Genomic DNA, 23,471 nt, shown 5'->3' with positions numbered 1-23,471 from the left:
TTATGTTATACAAGGAATGTGGCTTAGTTGTGGTGATTTTGAGCCACATTCTGGCTTATTACCATATTTTTCGTCCCATAGGACGCACCTAGTTTTTTGGGGGGGAAATAAAGGGGGGAAAAGTTTCCTTTATTTCCCCCCCAAAACCAGGTCAGGGAACAGCAGGATGGCGGCGCTCCGCCTCCCCACTGTCCCCCGAGCTTGTGGGGCTGGCCGATGTCTGCCCGTCGTGCGGGGTGCTCTGCTTAAGGGCGCCCTGCGCGCCGGGCGGCAGGCTGCTATCCGCAGCGTAGGGAGCCCTGCGGGAACTCCCACAGGGCTCCCCACGCTGCGGATGTCTGCCCGGCGCGCGGGGCGCTCTGCTTCAGGGCGCCCCGCGCGCCAGGCAGCAGGCTGCTATCCGCAGCCTGGGAAGCCCTGCGGGAACTCCCGCGGGCTCCCCAGGCTTGCTGATAGCTTCCTGAAGCCTGGAGAGCGAGAGGGGTCGGTGCGCACCGACCCCTCTCGCTCTCCAAGCTTCAGCGAAAGCCTGTATTCGCTCCATAGGACGCACACAGATTTCCCCTTCATTGTTGGAGGGGAAAAAGTGCGTCCTATAGGGCGAAAAATACGGTATTCCTCAAAGAGGAAATGAGGGGAGCTGATATGGTCTTTTACTCTTCTCCTTCAGAGTCCAGAACCACAGACTGCAGACATTTTTTGCTGGGACATCCCCTCTTCACTAACCAGCTCCGCAGACTGCCTTCATACCCACCCTTTTAAACAAATCTGGAGGTGACTTAAGCTCTTCTTGGTCCTAGATCAGGCATGTCCAAAGCCTGTTTCAGGGGCCTAATCCGGCCCGCTGGTCTGTTCAATCTGGCCCCTGTGCCAGTTTATTTCCTGGGATAAAATCCTTAAAAAAATCCTCAACAATTCAATCCTAAAAAAAAAGGTTAACAACTTTGGTCGGCCCTCACAGCCCTTCACTTCATCAAATCTGGCCCTCTTTGAAAAAGGTTTGGACACCACTATCCTAGAATGATTCTCCTCCTCTGTTGGGAACTCTGGGGTGAACATTGGTCTCTTCGTTTGTTAATATTTTGCTGAGTAACACCTTTCCCCCGCCCACCAAATGTTTTTTGTAACTAATACAAAATGTAGCTATTAATGTATTGCTGTAGCTCACAACCAATCAGGAAATGGAAAGATTCAGAAATGATTAATTTGAAAAGGGGTTGGAAATAATTTTGGAAGCCATCTTATTCCTATTGGATGGCACTGCTTCTGTTTAGCTACAGGCATGGTCAATCAGTAGACATTAATAAAAGATTATAACTTGGCCCGCTAGTATTTGGGAAGAAGCATTTCACTGACCCTTATGTTTTAGTAAACATAAACTGCAGAGGAGTGCAGCCACTCTTGCATTGATATAATTATTCATACTTGCTTTAGAAAGTATGAAGTCTGAGTAGATCATATGTGTTAAAAACGCATTGCTATGATAAAGCTCATTTCAGTGCTTTATTAGATCAAGTTAAATACGTATTAAAAAATTGCAAGGGCATATCAAACGGAGTATATTGTTTTAGCTTTTTTCTAGACAGATGAATACAGTGGCCATTAAGTTTTAATTATCTCTTATCTACTGCTACCATGGCAATAAACATTACAAAAACTGTATAGCAAGATTTGATATCATTCATTATTTGCCAAGGATAGTGTTGATTAGCAAGTCCACAAGGACTGAAGCACATATATTTCTGAATCCCCCCCCCCAATCATCTTAATATAATTTCTGTATTGTTTTAATACTGTTATGTATTATTTTATGAACTTAGCAAGTTACAAAAAGTCTTCCTATGCAGAAGTATAAGATTTTCAGTGTTCTCTTTATATTGTTTTTTAAAGAAAGAGATAACTTAAAGCTATTGTTTATTTCCATGAATTTGAAAATGTTCATTAATATATATATATATATATATATATATATATATATATAGTAACTTGCACTTGAATTCATTTGCCCGGCCTATAATTACGAAGAATTTGGTTGAGACCCTTGCGAGACAGTGTGGCCTTCAGAGAGGCACATATGCACTGCAGCTAGGTAGCTTCTGTGTCTGGTAACAAAGAATGAGGAGGTCAAAACCATCTCAGCGGGCCTAAGTCAGGTCAGTCTGAGGCAATGGTTGGAAGTAAAACTTGGTGCTGCTGACGAAGGGGGAAGTTGTGGCGGCAAGGGGGAGTCCTGTTCAAAAAGTCAGCTTTGTCAAAAGCTTCAGTCACTTTCTTACCTACAGGCAACCTCTGCTGATCCCAAGTCATTAATCGAACTGGAGAGCCGTCTTGACCCTGGCTCCTTTCCTTTGAAGTGTGATGTCCTCTGCTGCATGAGGAAATAATTTGCTGCCTGATTCAATGAGCCATCAGTAGAGCCAGCAGACCCAATGACATGTGAGAATATTAACCTCCTACCTTGAAGAGCTGTGAATCTTGAGAGGCAGTCTATAATTCACCCAGCACTCCTGAGCCTTACCTCTCCGTCTTTGTCTCTCTCTCCTCTCCTTGCTTTCTCACTCTCAAACACGCACAAACGCACACACATAAGGAGGAGCAGGGCTTTGCAATCAGTGTTCTTTTAAATTTTCTTCAACAGAGGGAGCCTTCCCTGGTTTTCCAAGCAGTGAGTTAATTTCCTTTGGTGGTTATGCACAAAATTTATGCTGAAAAGCAGAATAGGAATGGACCACACATCTTATTTGATTTGTTAAAGGATGTGTGTGTGTGTGTGTGTGTGTGTGTAAGCTTTTAAACAAGACAGACATTATTCACCTAACATTGTGCTTGGAAGAAATATCCAAGGAATTTGGAGGGAAGCATAAAGAGATATAGATATAGATATAGATATAGATATAGATATAGATATAGATATGAGAAACTTGTGAAATCTTTCCACGTGGTGGATTTGAGGCTCCAAAGAGAACATTGTAGGTTTGTTGTTTTAGAGTATTTCCAAGCTGCTTCTACAGTGCTCATAACATTGTTGAAAAACCAAACAAAACCTTATGATTTAAATTAAGAGTTGTAAAATGTCACAATGAGACTATTGCATTCAGTAGGATGAGGTTGTAGAATGGACTGCACCATCTCAAGCTGCAAATGCAAATGGATAAAACTTGGTTACATTTGGGAAAAAATAGATTATAATCGCATATAAAAGATGGGCTTTAAGGAGGTAATTGGAGGAAGTATGAGTGGTAAAGGCAAGGAGTTATGGAAAGGAGGGGCAAATGATTTGGAGACCAAGGATGTTGTCAAGAAGGAAGTGGACAGCCAAGAAAGGCTGGTTGAAGATGGTCAAAGGAGTGCCAGGTTACAGGCAGGATGGGGCTGAATTCCTCATTTAAACCAAATGGCTGAATCTTCAGTTGCAGGTTTCTAATAATCTCTGCTGCAGTATTGATCAAATGCACACAATGTCAACAAATATATCAAGAAATAGCAGTAGAAATTAAACATCCAATCCTTCCCTGCCCTGTTCATCTGGGATGGGTGCTGAAGTAACACTGTGGGCAGCAAGAAGTGGGGAGGGGAGGCAGAATAGGACCAATGGCTGGCTTTACCAGCCTTGTGTATCGTGTGTCAGTGAGAGGTAGATTCCAGTGGGCTATAGAAGACAGGAGTGCCTGGTGTGCTCTGGTCCATGGGGTCACGAAGAGTCGGACACGACTAAACGACTAAACAAACAACAACATAGAAGCCTACCTCCTCAGTTGAAGGCAGCTCAGCACTCACTCTCCCTTAGGAACAATGCAGGATTAGCAGGGCACTTTGAGGGGGAGTGAGGTGTTTTCCCTTTAACCCACTGTAGAATAGTTTTGTTTTGTTTTGTGTTGGCCTGTTCTTCAGTGTTCCTAGAGTGTTCCTAGTACCACACAGATGTGATAGATGTATTAGACATTAGGGAGGATTTTCTTTTAGGTTGGAGGGTAAAGAGGGCTTCCCTCGACCTGCCTTATGGAACTGTTTGGGTTGGAGGGTATGGGAACAGGGATAAGAAGCTCTTATAATACTAATAATAATAATAATAATAATAATAATAATAATAATAATAATTTACATTGGGAGTTAGTGCTGACCCATTGCACACTGTTTTATAAATAGCATATAGCTTGATCAGCTCAGTTCTGTCTCCTTATGCCCTCATTTCCTACTCTGGGTACAAGAGAACACACACAAATTCCTGTTTTAAAGCTGCCCAGCCACTTTTTAAAGCCAAATACCTTCCGTGCAGCCATACGTAGTGTATATCAGCACAGTGAGACAATAATATGGAGTGTAAAGCCATAAACATAGCTCCTGACCTCCTCCTCTCTCATAAACACAACATGAGTCATGTCCTGTTGCCCCAGAAATCAACATCCCCACATGTTCTTACTAGGGACAACCTCTGTATTAATGAACTTTTATCTTTCATTCTTTCAAATAATAGTGAAGATATTATACGCATTTCAACAAAAACTTGTCACAGGACACATTAAAAAGAAAATTAAAAGTATAAATTAGCCAATAAATATAGCAGTAGAAATTAGATTTATAATCCAGGGTCTTTTAAGATAACTGAGGATCAAATGCTTGCCTGAAGAGAGTTTATATCTGCCGTTCTTCACATGCCAAGAAGACAGTCCTCCAGGTGATCTGGCCACCAGAACATCTCCTTTCCACTAGCGATCCAAAAATGGCTCTCTGGTGGCAGTTCCTACATTGCCATGATACTGCAAGAAGCCTTGGGCACAATGTAGGAGAGCTCCCCCTAGAACTCCTTCCAGTGTTAGCATCCGTCCTCAGGAAAATGTGTTAATGCTGGTGAGTGTTGGAAGATCTATGGCATGGGTAGGCAAACTAAGGCCCAGGGGCCAGATCCTGCCCAATCACCTTCTAAATCTGGCCCACGGATGGTCCGGGAATCAGTGTGTTATGTAAAAACATGAGTAGAATGCATCTCTGGGTTACTTGTGGGGCCTGCCTGGTGTTTTTACATGAGTAGAACGTGTGCTTTTATTTAAAATCCATCTCTGGGTTATTTGTGGGGCATAGGAATTTGTTCACTCCCCCCCCCCAAATATAGTCTTACAAGGTCTGAGGGACAGTGGACCGGCCCCCTGCTGAAAAAGTTTGCTGACCCCTGATCTATGGCATGGACTCCTGTGTTATGGCCCAGGCTTCTCTATGTTACCCTGCTGGCACTGCAAGTAGTAGTGCTTTAAAGGCTCCCTCATTACTCGGAGCCAGACTGAAGATGCTTGGTGTGCCACACACTAGGAGCCAGAGCTCAGCTCACCCAGATGAACTTTGTAGGATTCTAGCCAGAGACTTGAGAAGAAAATGTAACTTTAAATGGGAGGATTGTTCCTGGCTGAGGATAGTAAAATACCTTGCTACTTTGAAGTGACTGATTCCCCCACCCCATGGAAGTCATCCAGCTTAGGAGAATTTATGTGGAACTTTGAAATACTTCAGCTTGAAATCCAAGGGCAGCAAAATGAAATATCCTTTTCTTGAAACATTTCCATATCATTCCAGAACGTGGACGGCTCTCTAAGGCGTATGTGGGTCAAGGGATAGCATGAGTCTTAATTGCAATGTATTTTACTCTAATAAGGTTGCCTTCAAGTTGTGAAATCATCAGCTGTGTACAATGAGAAAGCGATTCAAATGCAACTACTTTTACTCCTTTCCCACCATGCGTGAGTCCATCTGTTATCCGTTTGCACCTCTGGTAGCCGGTCACAAAGGCTGGTTTTCTGCTGGCCTCTTTCCACTTCATCTTTTTTATTAAGTTTATTAAAACTAGTCAGATTATACTTTTCTTATGGTGGAGGCTCCACTTGGTCCATTCATTATAGTTTCTTATCTTGGCAGGCAATCTCAATTGAAAGGCAGCTAGTCCATTATGCACATATGAAGCCCATCACTCCTCCAGCGATGGCCAATTCATCAAACATTTATCTTTTGCCCTCTGAGCAGTGCGTCAATTTGCTTGTCACTCCCCAGCCTTGGTTGTTGTGGAAGATGGGAGAAAAATTACTTTCTCTCCCCCCCCCCCCCCGCCACCATCCGTTTCTCACTACGCTAGAAGAGTGTGCTATATACTGCCTAGCTCACTCCATTCTCCTAGCTTTCTTTTAAAAGGGGTGGGGACTATTTACAATCTAATGCTCAAATTATAATTCAGAATGTTGCTGTTAAAGGTATAAGCACTACTATGCTGTGAACACCGCTCTTGGTTTGAATGTAATTGAACCATCACACAGGTTCGCTGCATCCCCAAATGTAACTGCTAACACAGGGGTAGGCAACCTAAGGCCCATGGGCCACAAGCTGCCCACGGGGGTCATTTAACAGGCCCACGAGCCACCCGCTCAGCGAGTCCCCGCACACTGTGCTAAACCAGCGTGGTACGGGGACTTGGTTCTGTGGTGCCAGAAATCACGTCAGCGCATGCACTGGAAATCGAGCCACCCGCTCAGCGAGTCCCTGTGCGCTGTGCTAAACCAGCGTGGCATGGAGACTCGCTTCTGCGGTGCCAGAAATCGCGTCTGCGCATGCGCTGGAAATTGCGTCTGCACAGACGCAGACACCGGAAATTGTGAGTGCACTTGCTCGTGTGCGCACGACCCGGCCCACGGAGGGATCTGTGCTGGAGTGAACCGGCCCAGGCGAGGTAAACCTTGCCGACCCCTGTGCTAACATCTGATCATACAAAGGAGGGATAGTTTGACCCCACTTTTGAACTCGAAGTCCTCACTTTGTTCTTGTTTTGGCTTATTATGGACCAGTGAAACCAGACGCCTTCATCTGCACCAGCTGTAATGAAACATGCCTCTCTCCTGTTGGTCTCTACAGCCACACCAGGCACTGTAACTTTCCAATGGTTTGACTTAACCCCCCCCCCCCGCATGGCGCGCTCTTCCATTGTCTCTTGAGACAGATGGATGCCAGCAAATGATCAAATTTTTTTTGTACCTTGCCCTTCCTCTGATAAGATCTAGGTGGTGCATCTAAATCCCTATCCATGTGACATGTGACAAGGGTCCACATAGTGGGGCTGTCTCCAGCATGTTCCCTGCCCCCCTGACATCTATGCATTTATTCTCTTGGTTTGAACCATTGTGCAGATTTAGCACATCCCTAGGTTTTACTGCTAGCACCTGAAAATCCAAAAGAGAGAGCCGCTTAAGCCTTTGGGAGGAAGGATGGGATAAATTTGATTAATGGTGGAGATGGTGACAATAATAATAGTAATACCTGTGCAAGTAGACTTCTATGGATGGAGGCCTACATGCATAGAGTGTGCATATGCTGCTCCTGTCCAGATGTCATTGAGGGCAGGACCAGCTGCTATGACAACATATATCACCTGGACACCCAGGAGGAAAAACTGGGTCTTGGATCACAACTACACATATGAACTTTTTGTAAGGGAAGAGTAAATCCTCATCCAGAATTAAGAGTTTGAAGATCTTATAAGTTTATATTCCTTTATGTACCATATTTTTCCATCCATAAGACACCCCCATGTATAAGACCCCTCCAAATTAAGAGAACATCCCTCAGCACTACCCATGTATAAGACCAGTCCAATTTTAAACCTAATTTTTTGGTGGGAAAAAAACCTAGTCTTACACATGGAAAAATACAGTAGTCTAGAAATTAAAATACTCATATTGCCATGCAGTACAGCTGAATGCTAGAATAAATCTTCCTAGTCTGTTTGGAAATTATAATCTAGGCATTTTCTGATGAGCTTGTTGGCAAAGAGAAAATGGCTGATGCTGACCAGTGAAGCCCCAACAAGTAAGGAAGTAGTCACACTTTGGCTGTTTGGATATCTGAATCTGTGGTGTGTATAGCAGGGATTGGGCATAATTCAGGCATATACAAACTATTCCTAAACTCTGAGTTAAGTACTTTTGGAGTCCCTAAAGCAATTTAGAACTTTGATAGAGGAAGCTGACTGAAATTTGGTTTTAAATAAACATGACTGGATACCAGAATAACATGGTAGCTTATTCCCACTTCTGGTGGGAATGTCAGAGGATATAGGAGTACTGGGCACAAGAAATTTGCCTTATTACAAAGCAACTAATTATTTCCCTCCATGACCTCTGCTGAATTTGTTTATTGATCAGGATGTAGAATTGGTAAGGCTTTTACTTTTAGTAAGGAATTGGTCACCAATTTACATTTATCAGCTGAAACGATCACAGCCAGGGTACTGGAAAGATTCTGATGTGAATCTAGAAACCTGCTGCCAAAAATTATGGTGGACAACACTGGTAGAAAAATGTGCCCCCAAAATATTGAGAGACCAACATACATGATGCTCTTTGGGTGGTGTGTGGTGGGACTTGTGATTTCATTAATGTGAGGTAGTGTGGCAGCTTTGTTGCTTATGTGTGGCTATGGATCCAATGATACAGGACTAGATTATGATTCTGCTTTGGTCCTCACCTTGCTAAAAGTTCAGCAAAAGAGAACATTGGAAAGAGAGAAAGTGTTATAAGTGAAATAATGTCCCCTGCTGATGAATTGGTTTGATTGCACTCACCTTATGAAATTTTGGGCACCATGTCCATTAGATGATGATAAATGTTGAGCTTTTTATGTGAAAATTATTTCATGCAATCATTCTGATGTGTTTTTATGTGTGTTTATTTTCCTGTCATGAAATCTAGTCATGTGAACTTGCTCAGACTGGTAAGATGGCAGAGCTTAGTTTTGGAAACTGTTTTGGTAACCCAGTTGATAAGTGGTATAGACATCCAATCTTGTAGTCATGCATTTGTCTGAATGCTTTTTTAAAGAACACTTTAAAAAATAGAAGTGTGGACAATATTTCATTGTGTAACAGCACCATCTTTAATTTCTGGTAAGAGCTATTTGTTGTCAATAAAGAGCAAGTCGATTTCAAGGCATGTCCCATCTCTAGTTTATCTGTAGTTAGCAGGAGGAAATGTGTGTGTGTGAGGGGGGGAATGTCATTTGAAATGAGTGAGATATATTAAGGGGAGCATAATGTGTTCTGTTTCCAATCAACACACAAGTGTATATTAGTTGCATAATGAGGAAGTCTGTACAAATCTCTTGGTTTGTGTTGCTTCATTGTTGAAACAATACTGCTGCTGTTTCCTTTTTCATTCTTTCTTATTTAATGCATAGTTCAAGATTACCAATAGGCAAAAACTCCTTTTTAAAAATTTCATTGTAACCAAATCCTTTCCAAATGTTCTTCATCAGACCAGATGACTGGCATACAGAAAAGCTAGTAGACAGCAGTTAGTTATCCTGCATATTCAAAGCAAAATTGCCACTGAAAATACCCCTTTGTGCTGAAAAATGAAACCCTTTTCCTCCAAATTATGCACGAATTATAGGATGCAGATAAACTGGGGAAAGCACTACAGATTTAATCGAAGGGCTTAAATGGGGGGGGGGGGGAATGTTCCCAGAGAACTTTGTGTTCCAAAGGCTTATTTTACTGTCTTGCATACATAGCTTCTAAGTCATCAGGAGGGAGGGAGTTCGTTTGCCTGCTCAGCACACTGTTTTTGTAAGCTAATGAGGGCAAAGCGTGAGCCATAGGCAATGATGCTGTGATATTAGCTGTGACAGGGAGCTTGATCATAATTATCTTAACGAGGATAGGGTTAATTACAGTGGAAACTTAAAGTTCTTTCTGTTGGAATCAGGCAGAGCTGAATGCGTTGTGATGTTTTGTCATTTTGATGTGACTTTGGAAATTGCATTGGAAATCTCTTGGCAACGATTGCTCTCCTCCAGGAGTGGGAGTGTGAGGCCTGCAATGAGGTAACCGAGGTGGTACCTGTAGGTGAGATAATGGGCAGCTTTCATGTCATTAGAGCAAGGACAGATCAACCTGCAATGCACTTGAGTGATGCTTATTAGCCTTCTAAACCAACTAGGGAGGACGGCTACCTGCCACTACCCCTTAAGCCCTTGGTGGTGTTCATGGTACTGAGCCTGTGCCTTGTTGCTTTTAATTCACAAAGACAGATAGAAGGTTCTTTGCTACAAACTAAGAGAGCTTACAGGCTTTCCTTGCTGCTCTTTGAGTTTTGCAGAGTTTTAATAAAAGGGATATTCCAAGAGCAGAAGCAGCCTATTCCTAATATCTAGTAAAAACATTGATGCTAATCCCTTCTGCTTGAATAGCACTTCTCTGTTGAAGCTCCTAAAGTACTCTACAGACACAACTTTACAATCTGCTGGGTGCAGTGCTGTAGGCAGCTTGATCTCTGTTCAGTAACTGGGAAACTGAGGTCCATGGAAACTTTATGCATTGCCAAGGATCTCTCAGGACAGTCCTGAAAACTGGATGCTTCTGACCTAGCAATGATAATGAGCCATTATTCACTTCTTCTTCCTCGCACTCCACACCCACATATTGGAGGTCAGAACTGAGGATGGCAAAGACTGTTGTCCAATCAGAAGGTCGGAGGTTCGAACCTCCGCAATGGCGTGAGCTCCCATTGTTCGGTCCCTGCTCCTGCCAACCTAGCAGTTCAAAAGCACCTCAAAGTGCAAGTAGATAAATAGGTACCGCTCCGGCACAAAGGTAAACGGTGTTTCCGTGTGCTGCTTTGCTGTTGGTGTTCCGCTGCACCAGAAGCGGCTTAGTCATGCTGGGCGCATGACCCAGAAAAACTGTGGAGCGGACAAACGCTGGCTCCCTCGGCCTGTAAAGCGAGACGAGCGCCGCAACCCCAGAGTCATTCGCAACTGGACTTAACTGTCAGGGGTCCCTTTACCTTTACTTTACATATTACATGTAACATGGGACAAGGGCTGTAGCTTAGCAGCAGAGCATGTCTCACATGCAGAAGGTCCCAAGTTCAGTACTTGGCTTTTCCAGACAGGATTGGGAATGTCCCATGCCCGAAACTCTGGAGAACCACAACCAACGAGGGTAGACAATACTGACCTATATGGACCACTGGTCTGGCTCAGTATAAGGTGGCTTCCTAAGCAGTTCAGATCTCTAAATATTTATGCTTGAACAGACAATTTGGGATCAGAGAGGCATGAAGGTAGGTGAGAATGGAGCAGGGTTATTATTACACTCCTTATTCTCACTTGTAGCCTCTCCACCCCTGCCATGTGCTCTGAAAAATGGAGCTGATTAAATGGTGAAGGTGGGCAGTGCACAAAGGCTTCCTTGAAAACTGCAGGAATGAATGAACACTTAAAAAAAGCAAAAAAAGAGAGCTATGTTGGATATGGACTGGACACTGTGTGCACAATGCCCCTGCTGATGACGTGGTAAGGAAAATAAACAAACAAGACCTTGTGTAACTAGAGACAGATCCAAGGAACTGCTGGTATGCATATTGTTGAAGGGGAGGGTAGCCATTGCTCCTTCACTCCAGCATGCCTTTCTGCAGCCTGAGAGCACTTTGTAACCTTGTTAAGTCTGCATAGTGCCCTCTCTGTTCCATCTTGAGACTGTTAGGAAACTGCAGGCTGTGGCTTCTTCTCCTCTCCTACAACACCCTCTTGCAAACTCAAAAGTTTGCTTGCTACTCTCTGGCTTTGTGTTGGCCCTAATAAAAGGTATGGCGCTTCTGTGTAGTGTGATTCCTTAAAACAAAAGGAAAGGAAAATTCCCTGTGAGAGTGACTAATGATATTACACGGCAAAAATGATCAAGCCCTAGCCAGGTGTGGAGGAGGGCTTTGCACACAATCTTCTCTGTTCCTGCCTAAAGCTTAGGCGGGCATTGTGCCCTAGCCTCTGTTTTGGAAATAAAGGGGCTACCTCAATAGGCAACTCTCTATCTCTCTCGCTCCTTTGTCCCACTTCATGGCATGTCATTTTGTTTTATGCCTCCCCTCCAGCAGTTTTGGATGTGTGCTTTATTCTTCTTGCCAGTTGCCAACCATTTGCAGATTCTCATGATAAGGGTATTATATTTGCATAACACAACTCATGAACAATGTGCATTTCGAGGCTGACACAGACCAGAGCCCCAGCAATGCATACTCACAAAGGGCCTATTAGCGTCCCATAAGGCTCTGTGGTGTTGACAGGGTGGTGGCCTTTTTTGAACTCCCTTTGGCAAGCGGAAAGACTTTTTTTTCTTTTTAAAGCAATAAACTGAAGATTGGACATAATCCACTACTAACTATTTATACGGAGAGAGCATTTAAATGGGCACTGCCAGTTAGGCTTTATTATGAACCTAAAGTTAACAATCATAACCACACAATCTGTTTATTGCTTCTTCTCCTGTGCGGCTTACAGAGGAGCGTGAGGTCAGGATCATTTAGAGCAGCAGTTTCTCCTGCACCATGAACCATTTGGAAATTTCTGAGGGACTTAACATTTGGGGAAGGCTTTTTTTTTTTAGGGGGGTGCCGTGACACTGGAGCACAATCAGATTCATTTCCCCCACAATCTGATATGGCAGCATTCAGTTACGTGCTTTCCATTGCTTTCTATTTCCTTTCAGAATGGATTGGCAGGGGCGCCAGAAATTGCAGCTTAATGTATGTTCCAGCAAAACCAGTAGAAAGTACAGTGGTACCTCAGGTTACATACGCTTCAGGTTACAGACTCTGCTAACCCAGAAATATTACTTCAGGTTAAGAACTTTGCTTCAGGATAAGAACAGAAATCGTGCGATGGCAGCGCAGTGGCAGCAGGAGGCCCCATTAGCTAAAGTGGTGCTTCAGGTTAAGAACAGTTTCAGGTTAAGAACAGACCTCCAGAACGAATTAAGTTCTTAACCCGAGGTACCACTGTATAGCACCCAACTCCCTTTTCGTCCAAGCACGTTGCGCCCACTTGCAACCTTTGTCAGTATGGGCTCTATGAGGGCCACTCCAGCTCTTTTCTCACTCAGCAGATGAGCTCAGTATTAAAAAATAAATAAAAGGCTGATAAATGTATTCGGAATGTGCCTACTGCATGCAGCAATCAGTGGAAACAGGTGCACTTGCATTGTTTGGGCCGCCTGAAACAATGGCCAGGCTGTGCTCAGGTGAGGAGCAAATGGAGATGGGGGTCTGTGGCAAAAGGGAACAGCCCATGAAATGCTACCACACATGTGACCCCCACCCCCCAAATGCAGTAGTGAGCTTCTGTACCAGCAGTTACTGCAGATATATAACAGGTTGTTCTTTATTATTAGATTTTTCTACGCTAAAGGGAAATCTGGGTTAAATGGGGCAGAAGGATGGTGACGATGTAATGTGGGTGGTGCAAAAAATAAAATAAAAACGTGTGCATGAATAGCTCCGATTCCACAATAAATTCCCATCTGAAAGCACCCTTTGTAATTCACATTGGTTTTGAACCTCCAGAGTAGAGTAAGGTTACCAGATGTCCCCGTTTCCTGGTGACAGTCCCCAAATTTACAAATCAGTCCCCATACAAAATCTATTGAAGTTGAAAACTGTCCCTGGATTCATTGGAAAAAAATCTGGTAACCTTAGAGTAGAGGACTGCTGAGAAGCATGGAGTTTCTCTGGTTATTTATGGTTAACACTGTGGTGTCCTTGAACCGTAGCATGAAGGTCACATGTTTTCTTTCCTACAAAGGGCTTTTCATTCCATTCTTTTATTACGGGGCTATAAGTTTCAGATAAGACAATTTCATCTATCCTACCCCTGCCAAGTTTAAATTTTTGAATTGGGTGGATAAATATTTGTTATTTTCCCCCACAGCATGCCTGTTATATGCCTGCAATAGAGCATATCTCATGCAGACCTTGAAGAAGGGTGTTAAAGAGGGAGGGAATAATTCCCTTTAGTATAAATGTCATTGGACAGTGAATAAATAGTGTAGACTTGCATCTCCCTTATTCATCACATTTTATAAAATAGTGAGGAGATAAAGTGATGATCCTCACCACTGGTAGGCATACTAGCTCAGCTGTCAAGTCATGCAACCTCAGCATATCTCTAGGTGTCTGGTAGGTGAATGAGCTGTGAATGTGTGTGTCTTTGTGTATGCTCCATATACCATGCCCATCTTAGGTGATTAATGTGAAGATTCCCCCACCCATTTCTGTAAGAACTTGCAAAGCTACGAAATTAAGAGTTAAAACTGAAACAGTGGCCCAGCAAAGTGACAAAGCCAGACTTTTTAATTCCTTCCTCCTAGCTTTCCTAATTGGCTGCCAAATTTCTACAAATGTCTATGTGTTTACAACCCGAAGAGCTGTGCTTCCATGCTGAAAAGATTTTGCTTGTTACTTTTAAATCTCAGTGTTTTGTGCATGTCTGTGTGTTTTGTGGGCAGGCATTGCCGAGGGGGGGGCATCATTGTAAAAAATAATAATTTTTGCTGTATCTGGGTGATTCAGGGCTCTCTAACATTTTATCTTTTGTGCTTGAAAAAACAACCACCACAACGAAAAACTCTAGACAGAGAAAATTCTATGGTTAATAAAATAAAAATCACGAAAGGAAAAGGAAAAACTTCCCATCTAATTCCCCCCCCCCTGCAGTTTTATATATAGGGTAGCTGCTGAGAACAATTCTTGAAGTTGTATTTATTATTGTTAGTGGGGTATGATATTTCATGGCAGAAATGATGGATGACAACTTAAATTTGTGTCCAGGGAATGAAGGTGAACTGTGACAGAGTTATTTATCTTGGGAATGGAGGTTAGGGTCAGGCGAGGCTGGGTGCCTGAAGGCACAAGACATTGACAAATTCATCCTGCAGGCCTCATATCTGAAGCCTTTTGTTTTGGATCCTGGCTACTCACTAAGTGACCCCCATCCTTCATTCTGCCAGCCTGCGAAGAAGGATGTGTTGCTGTACCGACACTCCCCTTGCCACTAATTCTTGTCATTCAGTCTCCTGACAGGACTAAAGCAAAACTCTTCCCGCTCCTTGAAAGGGAAGGTTAAAATATTTATTTCAGCTCATAATGGCCTCCCTGATTTACTGGAGTATCATTTTTCCTGTTGCCTTTGTCGTTGCAGGTCACTGGAAGGACTGGAGACATTTAGCGGCTTGGAAGAGCTGATCTTGGACAACAATCTCCTCCGGAATGACCTCCGGTTACCCAGGTTACCACACCTCCATACCCTGATGCTGAACAAGAACCAAATATCCTTCCAAAAGAGAGGGTGGGGAGGGAAGGGGAGAAAGGCCCTGCCAAATGTCGAATAATCCTTATGTGTCAGCCAAATTAAAGTATGTAAAATGTCGCTCGTTTGCAGACAAAGCATCCTCTCCCTTTCTCTTGTCACTCAGAATACTTCAAAGTAATTTATTACAGGTCATTCATAAACGAAATGCCTCGCTATATCTTCCTGTTGCTCCGTTTTTTAGTGCGAGCCCTAAGTTTATGGCTCTGAAGGAATCTTTGTCAATAGATTGAGAGGTGGAAATAGCAGCCAGTTTTGCGCTGCTTAACAGAACCCAGCCTGCTTGGGTTCTGTGGCAGGCTGACCTCTAGTGGAATAGTGTGTGCAGTGAAACAAGATTAAAACATTAGGTTGGCTTTTTTCACATGTACATAGAATGCTTCTTAAAGAAAATATACATCTTGTTTAATTTGGCAGCAGCAATCACTTGACGGGAGCCGATAGGGCCATGTTAGCCATTAGGCTAGAAAGGGTCAAGAATAGTTTCCCACCCTTTGCTGTTTTGTGAGTAACACTGATCGCCAGAGTGTAGCAGTGCGGTTGTTACTTCCTGTCCTGGGCTCTTTTAAAACATTGAGACACCCTAAGAGTGGCAGCTGTTCCCTTCTCGCACAAACAGCATTGTTGCTTGGTATTATTGTGAATGCTGGTAGTCAGCACTGCAGGACAGGCAGCAACGAAGCCATGCAATGTTGCATGCGGAGACTGAGCTGAAAATATCAGTTCAGTTTTAGCTTAATTTTCATTGTTTTCAAAAGATCTTTCTCTGTGTTTTGTCCAACTCTGGGATGCAAAGAGGGTGGGGGCAAAGATGCGTGTTAGCAGCTCTCTTCTCAGCCAAGTCTAATACTTTGCCCAAGTAATCAGCCACCATACCCAGGAAGCCTGGACATTTTATAGGCTTTAGAAGAATGGGCTTGGAAGCCTTTGAGTGGCCGGTCGCTAGCAAGGATTGATTGGCAAATTTTTAAGAAGAGAATGACTATCCTTAGGCAAGTCAAAGGACGTAATGACAGTTAAGCTCCTGTAAATTAATCAAGTATTTTACACATACACTCTCATGTAACCTTCACAAACCTGTTACTTGCCAGATGTTTTGGACTACATCTCCCATCAGCCTCTGTGTTGGCTGGAACTGATGGGAGTTGCTGGGCAAAGCATGTGGAGAGTGGCAGGTTGGTGAAGCTGCTCTGGTGGTGCTGATTTGTCAACATACTCATAAAAGTAAGTACAATACAAAGTAATTATTTAGAGCTGCAGAGTGTTCAAAACACTCACAAATATGTGGAATTCCTACAACACCCCGTAAGATACTGCTATTCCAGTATTAAAGATGATGAAATGAGGGATAGCAAATTAATGGCTATGGAAATATTTGAACTAGGGGGTCCCAATCTCACATTTTATGCCACTACAGTACACACACGGGATCCAGGATAGAGAAAGTGTGTACCCAAAGAGGGCCCCATATTTTGAGCTCCATCTTTCTATGCCATATGCAAAATGGCACTTGAGGTTTCCACATTGCTTGCTATGTGGCTGGCAGCAAGTGTTTAGAGGAATGTTCCCCACAATCCTCTGTGGTGGCACAAGTGATCCTGGGATGATGCATCATAATTCAGAGATAAGTAGACAAGAAACAGCAGCTAAGAGACTTGGCACACCCTATTTCCAGTATGGTGAGTGCCCCATAAGAAATGAACTGTGGGTTAGGTGGTTAAAGGTGGTTAATTGTGGGCAAAGTACTTAGTTTTTGGCCTCAATTCCAAGGGCTGGTTATGACCTATAAAGCTTTATGTGGCTCAGGACCTCAGGACCTCAAGGACTGCCTCTACCTACATGCACTGACCTGGACCATGTGACCATTATCTGAGGCCCTATTTCATGCAGGAGTTTTGGAGGGTAGCAACACAAGAACAGACCTTGTGGAATGCTATCCCCGCTCCTGCCAACCTAGCAGTTGGAAGCACATCAAAGTGCAAGTAGATAAGTAGGTACCACTCTAGCAGGAAGGTAAACGGTGTTTCTGTGTGCTGCTCTGGTTTCGCCAGAAGCAACTTAGCCATGCTGGCCACATGACCCAGAAAAACTGTCTGCAGACAAACGCCGGCTCCCTCAGCCAGTAAAGCAAGATGAGCTCCGCAACCCCAGAGTCGTTCGCGACTGGACTTAACTGTCAGGGGTCCTTTACCTTTTTTAATTTGAATGGTAGGATTGTGGCCTCTCTTATTTTGGCGGGACCTATGTTTTATCTGTATAGCTGTGCTTTAAAGTTTTTGTTGTTGTTTGGCTTTAATGTCTTCAACATCACCACCACTCTTGCGACTGGCTCCCTCTTTCTCCCCATAGTCTGTCTTCACACCCTCTAAGCACCAATTTGCTCTTGTATTAGTGGGTATGAATTGAGAAGCAGCACAGGGAAGAGGTGACTTAACCCTTTCCCCATGGACTGTTTGCCCACTAAAGATCATCCTCCCCACTCTGCTTTTCTCCCTGTGGTTGAAAAGATGTGGGCCAGCATCTTTTCCCCTCTTAGTGGACTGAACAACTATCCTGGGAAGGGCAATTGTTGACAGAACAATGGGCCATGGGGGGAAGGATTAAGTCTAATCCTGTTCTGACTAAATCTGGAGCACTGTGGCTGAATTAAAATGGAAAAACCGAGCTGTTCATATGCTTCATTCATCCTGCTCCATGTGTTGTTTTGCCCAGTATCTGAAAAATGAGGGTGGGGGTGGAACCCTACCACAAGCATTATGCTGTATATGATAAGTCTCCCATTTGCTTGTTGGCTGCTGCAAATAAGATGCAAATTGGAGTGCATGTAGCGAAGGGAAGGTCTTTAAGGGCAAAAGTTCTGTTTCTATCCTGTGGTGATACCCTTGCCCTTCAGTTATTGAGGTGAAGAAATGGGGTACATTCCATCTGCAAGAGATAACAAAGATAACAGGAAAACATAAATCAATGCTGGGGACAAGCAACATAAAAGAACTGAGCATTTAAGATAGCCACATAATATTTGTTGCACACAACTCCAGGCATGGGAGAGTAAAAGAGTGAATTGTTCGTTTAAACCAGTAATTTGTTCCATTGTTTATTTATTGATACATGCAATTTATAGCTGAAGTTCTTTGGGCGGCTTACAGGCATTAAAACAAGCAAAATTATAATAAAGTAGTAAAATACAGCTAATGCAGGATCGCCATAAACTAACAAGAATCAGTTTAAAAGAGAAAACAGAGAAAATGAGAATTTGCAGCACTAAATCAATTAGAACAAAGGGCAGAGAAACAAAGAGTAAGAAGCAGAGCGGCTTGAATGTGCCCTTCACCTTTTGCCAATTGGCATGAGGTATTAGAACACCTTGCCTCCTCATGATGCTGATCCCCATTTGTGAGCCTTCATTCTGGGATTTCTCAGGCTAGTTTTATGCCAGTTTCTTTTTTTAACCTGACATGTTACTAGTGCTATTCATGTCACGTGCACCAGCAGTGTGGCAGTGTTTGGGTAGGAATGGCTTTCAGCCTGCACAACCAATTTGGCATCCTTTCCCCCATACCTTTCTTCCATGCCCCATCTTCGATTTTTATGGTGGATCTGTGGGAACCAAGATTTCCCTGTTTTCACTTGCCTTCCAAATCCTAGATGCAAAGCAGGGCTCTTAAGGAACTGAAAAAGGAGTGCCAAAGAACCAGGGTTTATGTTTCTTCTTAAAGGGTCTGGGGGGGTGGGGAGGCGGCTTTGAAGTCTTTAAGTTAGCACCCATAACACAGTGCCAGATTTAGGAAAGTTCTCAAGCCTTTGGAAACTGTGCACTAGACACTCTTGTCAAATATGTACATTTTGACACAAAAGCCCAAACTTTGGAAAAGTCCAGCTCTGGTTGCAGAAATACTTGTGGTACTTCTTTCTTTCTTTCTTTCTTTCTTTCTTTCTTTCTTTCTTTCTTTCTTTCTTGAGCAACCTAGAACTGGACTACAAATCCTTTATAGCCTGTTTTGGGAGTCGTGTGTATGTTTGTAGTGGATGCATTAAATCAACTTCAATGTAAGATTTTCATGTGGTCACTCTACCACTTTAATGGCAGGTTTTACTGTTTCCTTCCACTCTGAAGTTGTGTGTGTTATAAACTGTGGAGCAGGAATACCAACGGGTTCCTGGTAACATTTGATCAAGCATTTATGCCTATGTACCAATTAATGCCGCAGTGCCACCAAAAGCACTTTTATTCTTTCTGGTGCATTTGGGCTGCTGTCATTTAACTCCATTTTAAATCTCATTTTTCCTAGGGACTGTAATACATTTAGTGATGAATGTACTGTGAAAGTAACTGCTGCTTGTTGCCATGTTGGAAAAGTTTCGTGGCTTTAGCAATCACTAACCATTTCCCCATCCGACATCCATCATTTTGTCAAAGTTTTTAATGTGTTGCAGAGAGTCATCTAGAAAAGAAGAAAAGAGGAGGAAAAAATAATGAAGGAGGGGGACCCAAGACCTTTCATTTTATGCCAAAAAAATGACTTGGATGTAGTCCCCTTTCCGCTAGCAACAATTAATGTTACATTTCCCCGCATATAACATGAGTCGTGTGTGTGTGTGTGTGTGTGTGTGTGTGTGTGTAAATGGAGGTATTTAACAGTCTTCCTTTTGTTACTGAATCCTTAACCCATAATCTTGAGTACATAACAGAACTGGAAAGCCTGCTGGATCATCTGGTTGAAGTAGTGCCTTCCTTGGAGTACCTGAGTTTGCTTGGAAATACAGCATGTCCAAATGAACTGGTCTGCAAAGACAAGGATGAGGGAGACTATCAGAGGTACAGGTTAGTATCTTGGATTATACATGCATTACTTTCAAATGTAAAATATTTAGTATTGTATTCAGCTAACCTCTGCTCCAAGTAGTAGACCCACTGAAATTAATGGATCAAGGTTGTCACAGTCATTTACAGTAAGCCTACAACTTGTGCACATTCAGCTTTACAGTACATGCGTGGCAAAATAAAAAATAAAAAGAGGGTGGAGTTTCAGGAAAAATGACAGCGGTAATCCCACCCATCATTGAACCCAGTGGGTTTTGTTTATACACAATTTTGGCTTTAGGCGCAGTCCATGGAATGTAACCCCCATGTAAGTTATGGGCCTGCTGTCATTTGTTTGGTCTACTTTGAGTAAAAGATAGTTGATTACAACCTTCAACCAACTTTAAATGGCTGCTGAAGTAAAAACTAAGAGCGGTATATAGGATCTAATGTAATCTAATGGCAATGTGTGAAAAGGTTACGGAATCATCCTCTCCCTGCCTCTATTCCATGGGTAGGCAAACTAAGGCCCGGAGGCCGGATCCGGCCCAATCGCATTCCAAATCTGGCCTGCGGACAGTCCAGGAATCAGCGTGTTTTTACATGAGTAGAATGTGTCGTATTATTTAAAATACACCTCTGGGTTATTTGTGGGGCATAGGAATTTGTTCATCCCCCCCCCAAAAAAATAGTCTGGCCCTGCACAGGGTCTGAGGGACAGTGGACTGGCCCCCTGCTGAAAAAGTTTGCTGACCCCTGATCTATTCAATACAGAGGCCCTTTTATGAGGCAAGGTGAGGTGGCCAGTTTGTGGGAGCGATTTTGGATCACCAGGCCTCCTGAAGCCCAGAGCGTGGGAGCCATGGAGTAAAACCTGGTGGGATATGGACAGAGCCTTTTGTTGTGCCTAGTGGGAGCGGAAGATGCCACCTGGTGTGTCACGATAGAGGGACTACAGGGATAGAGTATGAAGGACCTAGGTGGGGGGACTGGCAAAACCTCTGAAACCAAGCATAAAAAACCCTGCATACCCCTCATTTCTCACCCCTCACCCTCATAATTTAGTCCTTTCCATGGAGGCATTGATAAGGAAGCTTAAGCCTCTGAAATCTCAGGTCACCACACTGAGGCCCAGGAAAACACGAGCTATTAATGATGGCAGAATGAGACCTAGGCAGATCTGAGCCAGACCTGTACAAGCCACTGGAAAGTTCTCTGGCACAGATGTTATTGAAAAAGATTCAGTGATATGAATATTTGGCCTCATATAGGACCTATGCACATATACCCAGCAAATTGCAGCAGCTGTGTATATAAGACCTGATATGGAATTGCATGTTCCTGTAAGTGGTGAGTTCTTGTAATTCCTATTGTGTTACAAGCCCACCAGCAAGCCCATACATTTCTATATAGGTGATCACATGGGGGCCACCCAAGCACCAGCAATCAGCTGTTTAATTTTGATCTGGTAACATCTACAGCAACTTAACCAGATCATGAAATTATGTGTTTCCCCACTCCACATAATTGGCTGTCGTTGTCAAGGAAACACACAACACTATAACTGCAGGACCCCAGAAAGTGGCCCCAGACCTTCATTTCAAAGACAGGCATGCATTCAGTGTTAACATGTATTTCTTGCAACAGGTGATGTAAGATGCAAGGTAGTGCTTTAATGATGCAGTCACTGAGTCATGAGCCTTGTATTTTAGATAGGATTCAAGCAAACTGCATGCCATTTTCTACATAAGCATTCCACATAACCATGTTGCTCTCAAGTTAAACCTACCCACCTATTTCCAGCCTATCAGACAAGCATTCTGAAATGATATGTGAGCAAACACTGACTGTACAGTTCATAAACTTAGAACTGTATGTTCATGCTTCCAGCATAAAAAGTGTTAGAAACCTGAAAGGAGGCTTATCCAGAAGAAACATGACATGGAGTCCATGAGATGGTTTGCTGTGGTTTTTAGCAGTGCTACAGTAATCTGGACAGGCCTCCCAACCTGATCTGTAGTGGCTATTTCAAGTTGAGTGCTTCAGTCTCTTTTGAAAATAGATTCCGAACTGTCTTTAGATACGTCTAATGTGCCAACTTCTGAATTGTACATAAATGTGCCATCTTGGCTTTTGCTAAGTGGCCTAGTTTGAATAAAATATTTTCCCATCGCCTTAACCCCAAACTGGAAGGCACGTTGGCTGTCCTGCGTATAAAGAGCCTAATAGTGGTGTTGCCATGTAAATTTATGAGACATTTTCACCACAGAATTGCTTAAAAATGAATGATATCGCTACAGTTTACTGTTTTTCACTTTAAGTACATTTTTCTGACAATATGCCTCCTATTAATCATTTAAGCAAAAGTAGTTCCTTAAAGGAGCTATTCAGAGGCAAGAATCCATGGTTCATTTAATGCTGTCTGGGGGGAAAAAGTCTTGTTGAGTGACATTCTCTGTGGTTATGTGATGTAATATTTATAATATGTCACACAGCTATACATCAAAACAATCATGGCTGTTGTTGCATTTCCATGCAAAATGTTGATTTTTTTTTTAAAGGGTCAAGATAGTTTTAGCTCATATTAAGGCAAACCATCATGCCAAAACCAGGAGGAGAATCTTACTTTGAAAAGGTTAATTAAAATAGGTTTTAAAGTGAATATTATTCCGATTTGCATCGTATTACTGCAGTGGAACTGAAGTGAATCTCTCTTATCACTTTCTTTTCTCCTGTACAACTAGCATTGAATGTTCTTCATTATTGCAGATGCAGTATTAGTTTCCCCATAAGATATATATTGCACCTGCCATAAAAATAACAAGATTTAAAGACCAAAGATGAAACTAATGAAAACAGGTTCTATAATATGTGACTAAGGGGCAATTCATTGAACCTACCTTTTCACACACTTATCTCAAAAGCTCTTATCTGCCCTTTCCAAGCGCCCCTGGAGAAATAGGGACAGAGAGGCAGGCCCCCTCCTTCCCACCCAAACCTGTGAAACCTGTAGGATCTGGTGTCAGCTATTGGCATTAAGGTATTATTTCTACAATCATTGCTTCTATAAGCACAGCTGCTTACAGAAGCTCCCATACTTCACTGCTTTAAACTGGACTAGATTTTGGCCCATACTAAAGTGTACACAGGCTAATGTTTAATCCAGTCGCCTTCATATATTCCTAAGCAAGCTGCATAAACACAATAATATATTTATTTTGCAGTAAAAAAAAAGATAGGGAGTGAATTATTAAGGTGGAACTAAGAGGCTATTCATCTGTAAAAGTGTTGCTTGCTGAATAGGAAGCAGGACTTATTTCCTTTGAGTAAAGGTTTTGGAAAGACCTTGGTTGTGGAGATGGGCATAAATAGATAGATAGATGATAGATAGATAGATAGATAGATAGATAGATAGATAGATAGATAGATGATAGATAGATAGATAGATAGATGATAGATAGATAGATAGATACAGATAGATAGATAGATATAGATAGATAGA

The 23,471-nt window shown here is 42.8% G+C and overlaps 1 protein-coding gene across 1 annotated transcript in view; it reads left to right on the top strand.

Moving 5' to 3' along the window:
* The window catches only part of LRMDA (leucine rich melanocyte differentiation associated), a 746,646-nt gene that overhangs the window by 389,427 nt on the left and 333,748 nt on the right, over nt 1–23,471 (top strand). The window contains 2 exon segments of the mRNA XM_083614913.1: nt 15,001–15,133; nt 19,860–19,990. Of these exon segments, the coding sequence (XP_083471039.1) occupies nt 15,001–15,133; nt 19,860–19,990 (264 nt within the window).

This window comes from Podarcis filfolensis, assembly GCF_964270895.1.
Source record: "Podarcis filfolensis genome assembly, chromosome: 5".
NCBI classification, from domain to species: Eukaryota; Metazoa; Chordata; class Lepidosauria; order Squamata; family Lacertidae; genus Podarcis; species Podarcis filfolensis.
Note: the sequence above shows the minus strand (reverse complement) of the source record. Positions and strands in the feature narration are given on the sequence as shown.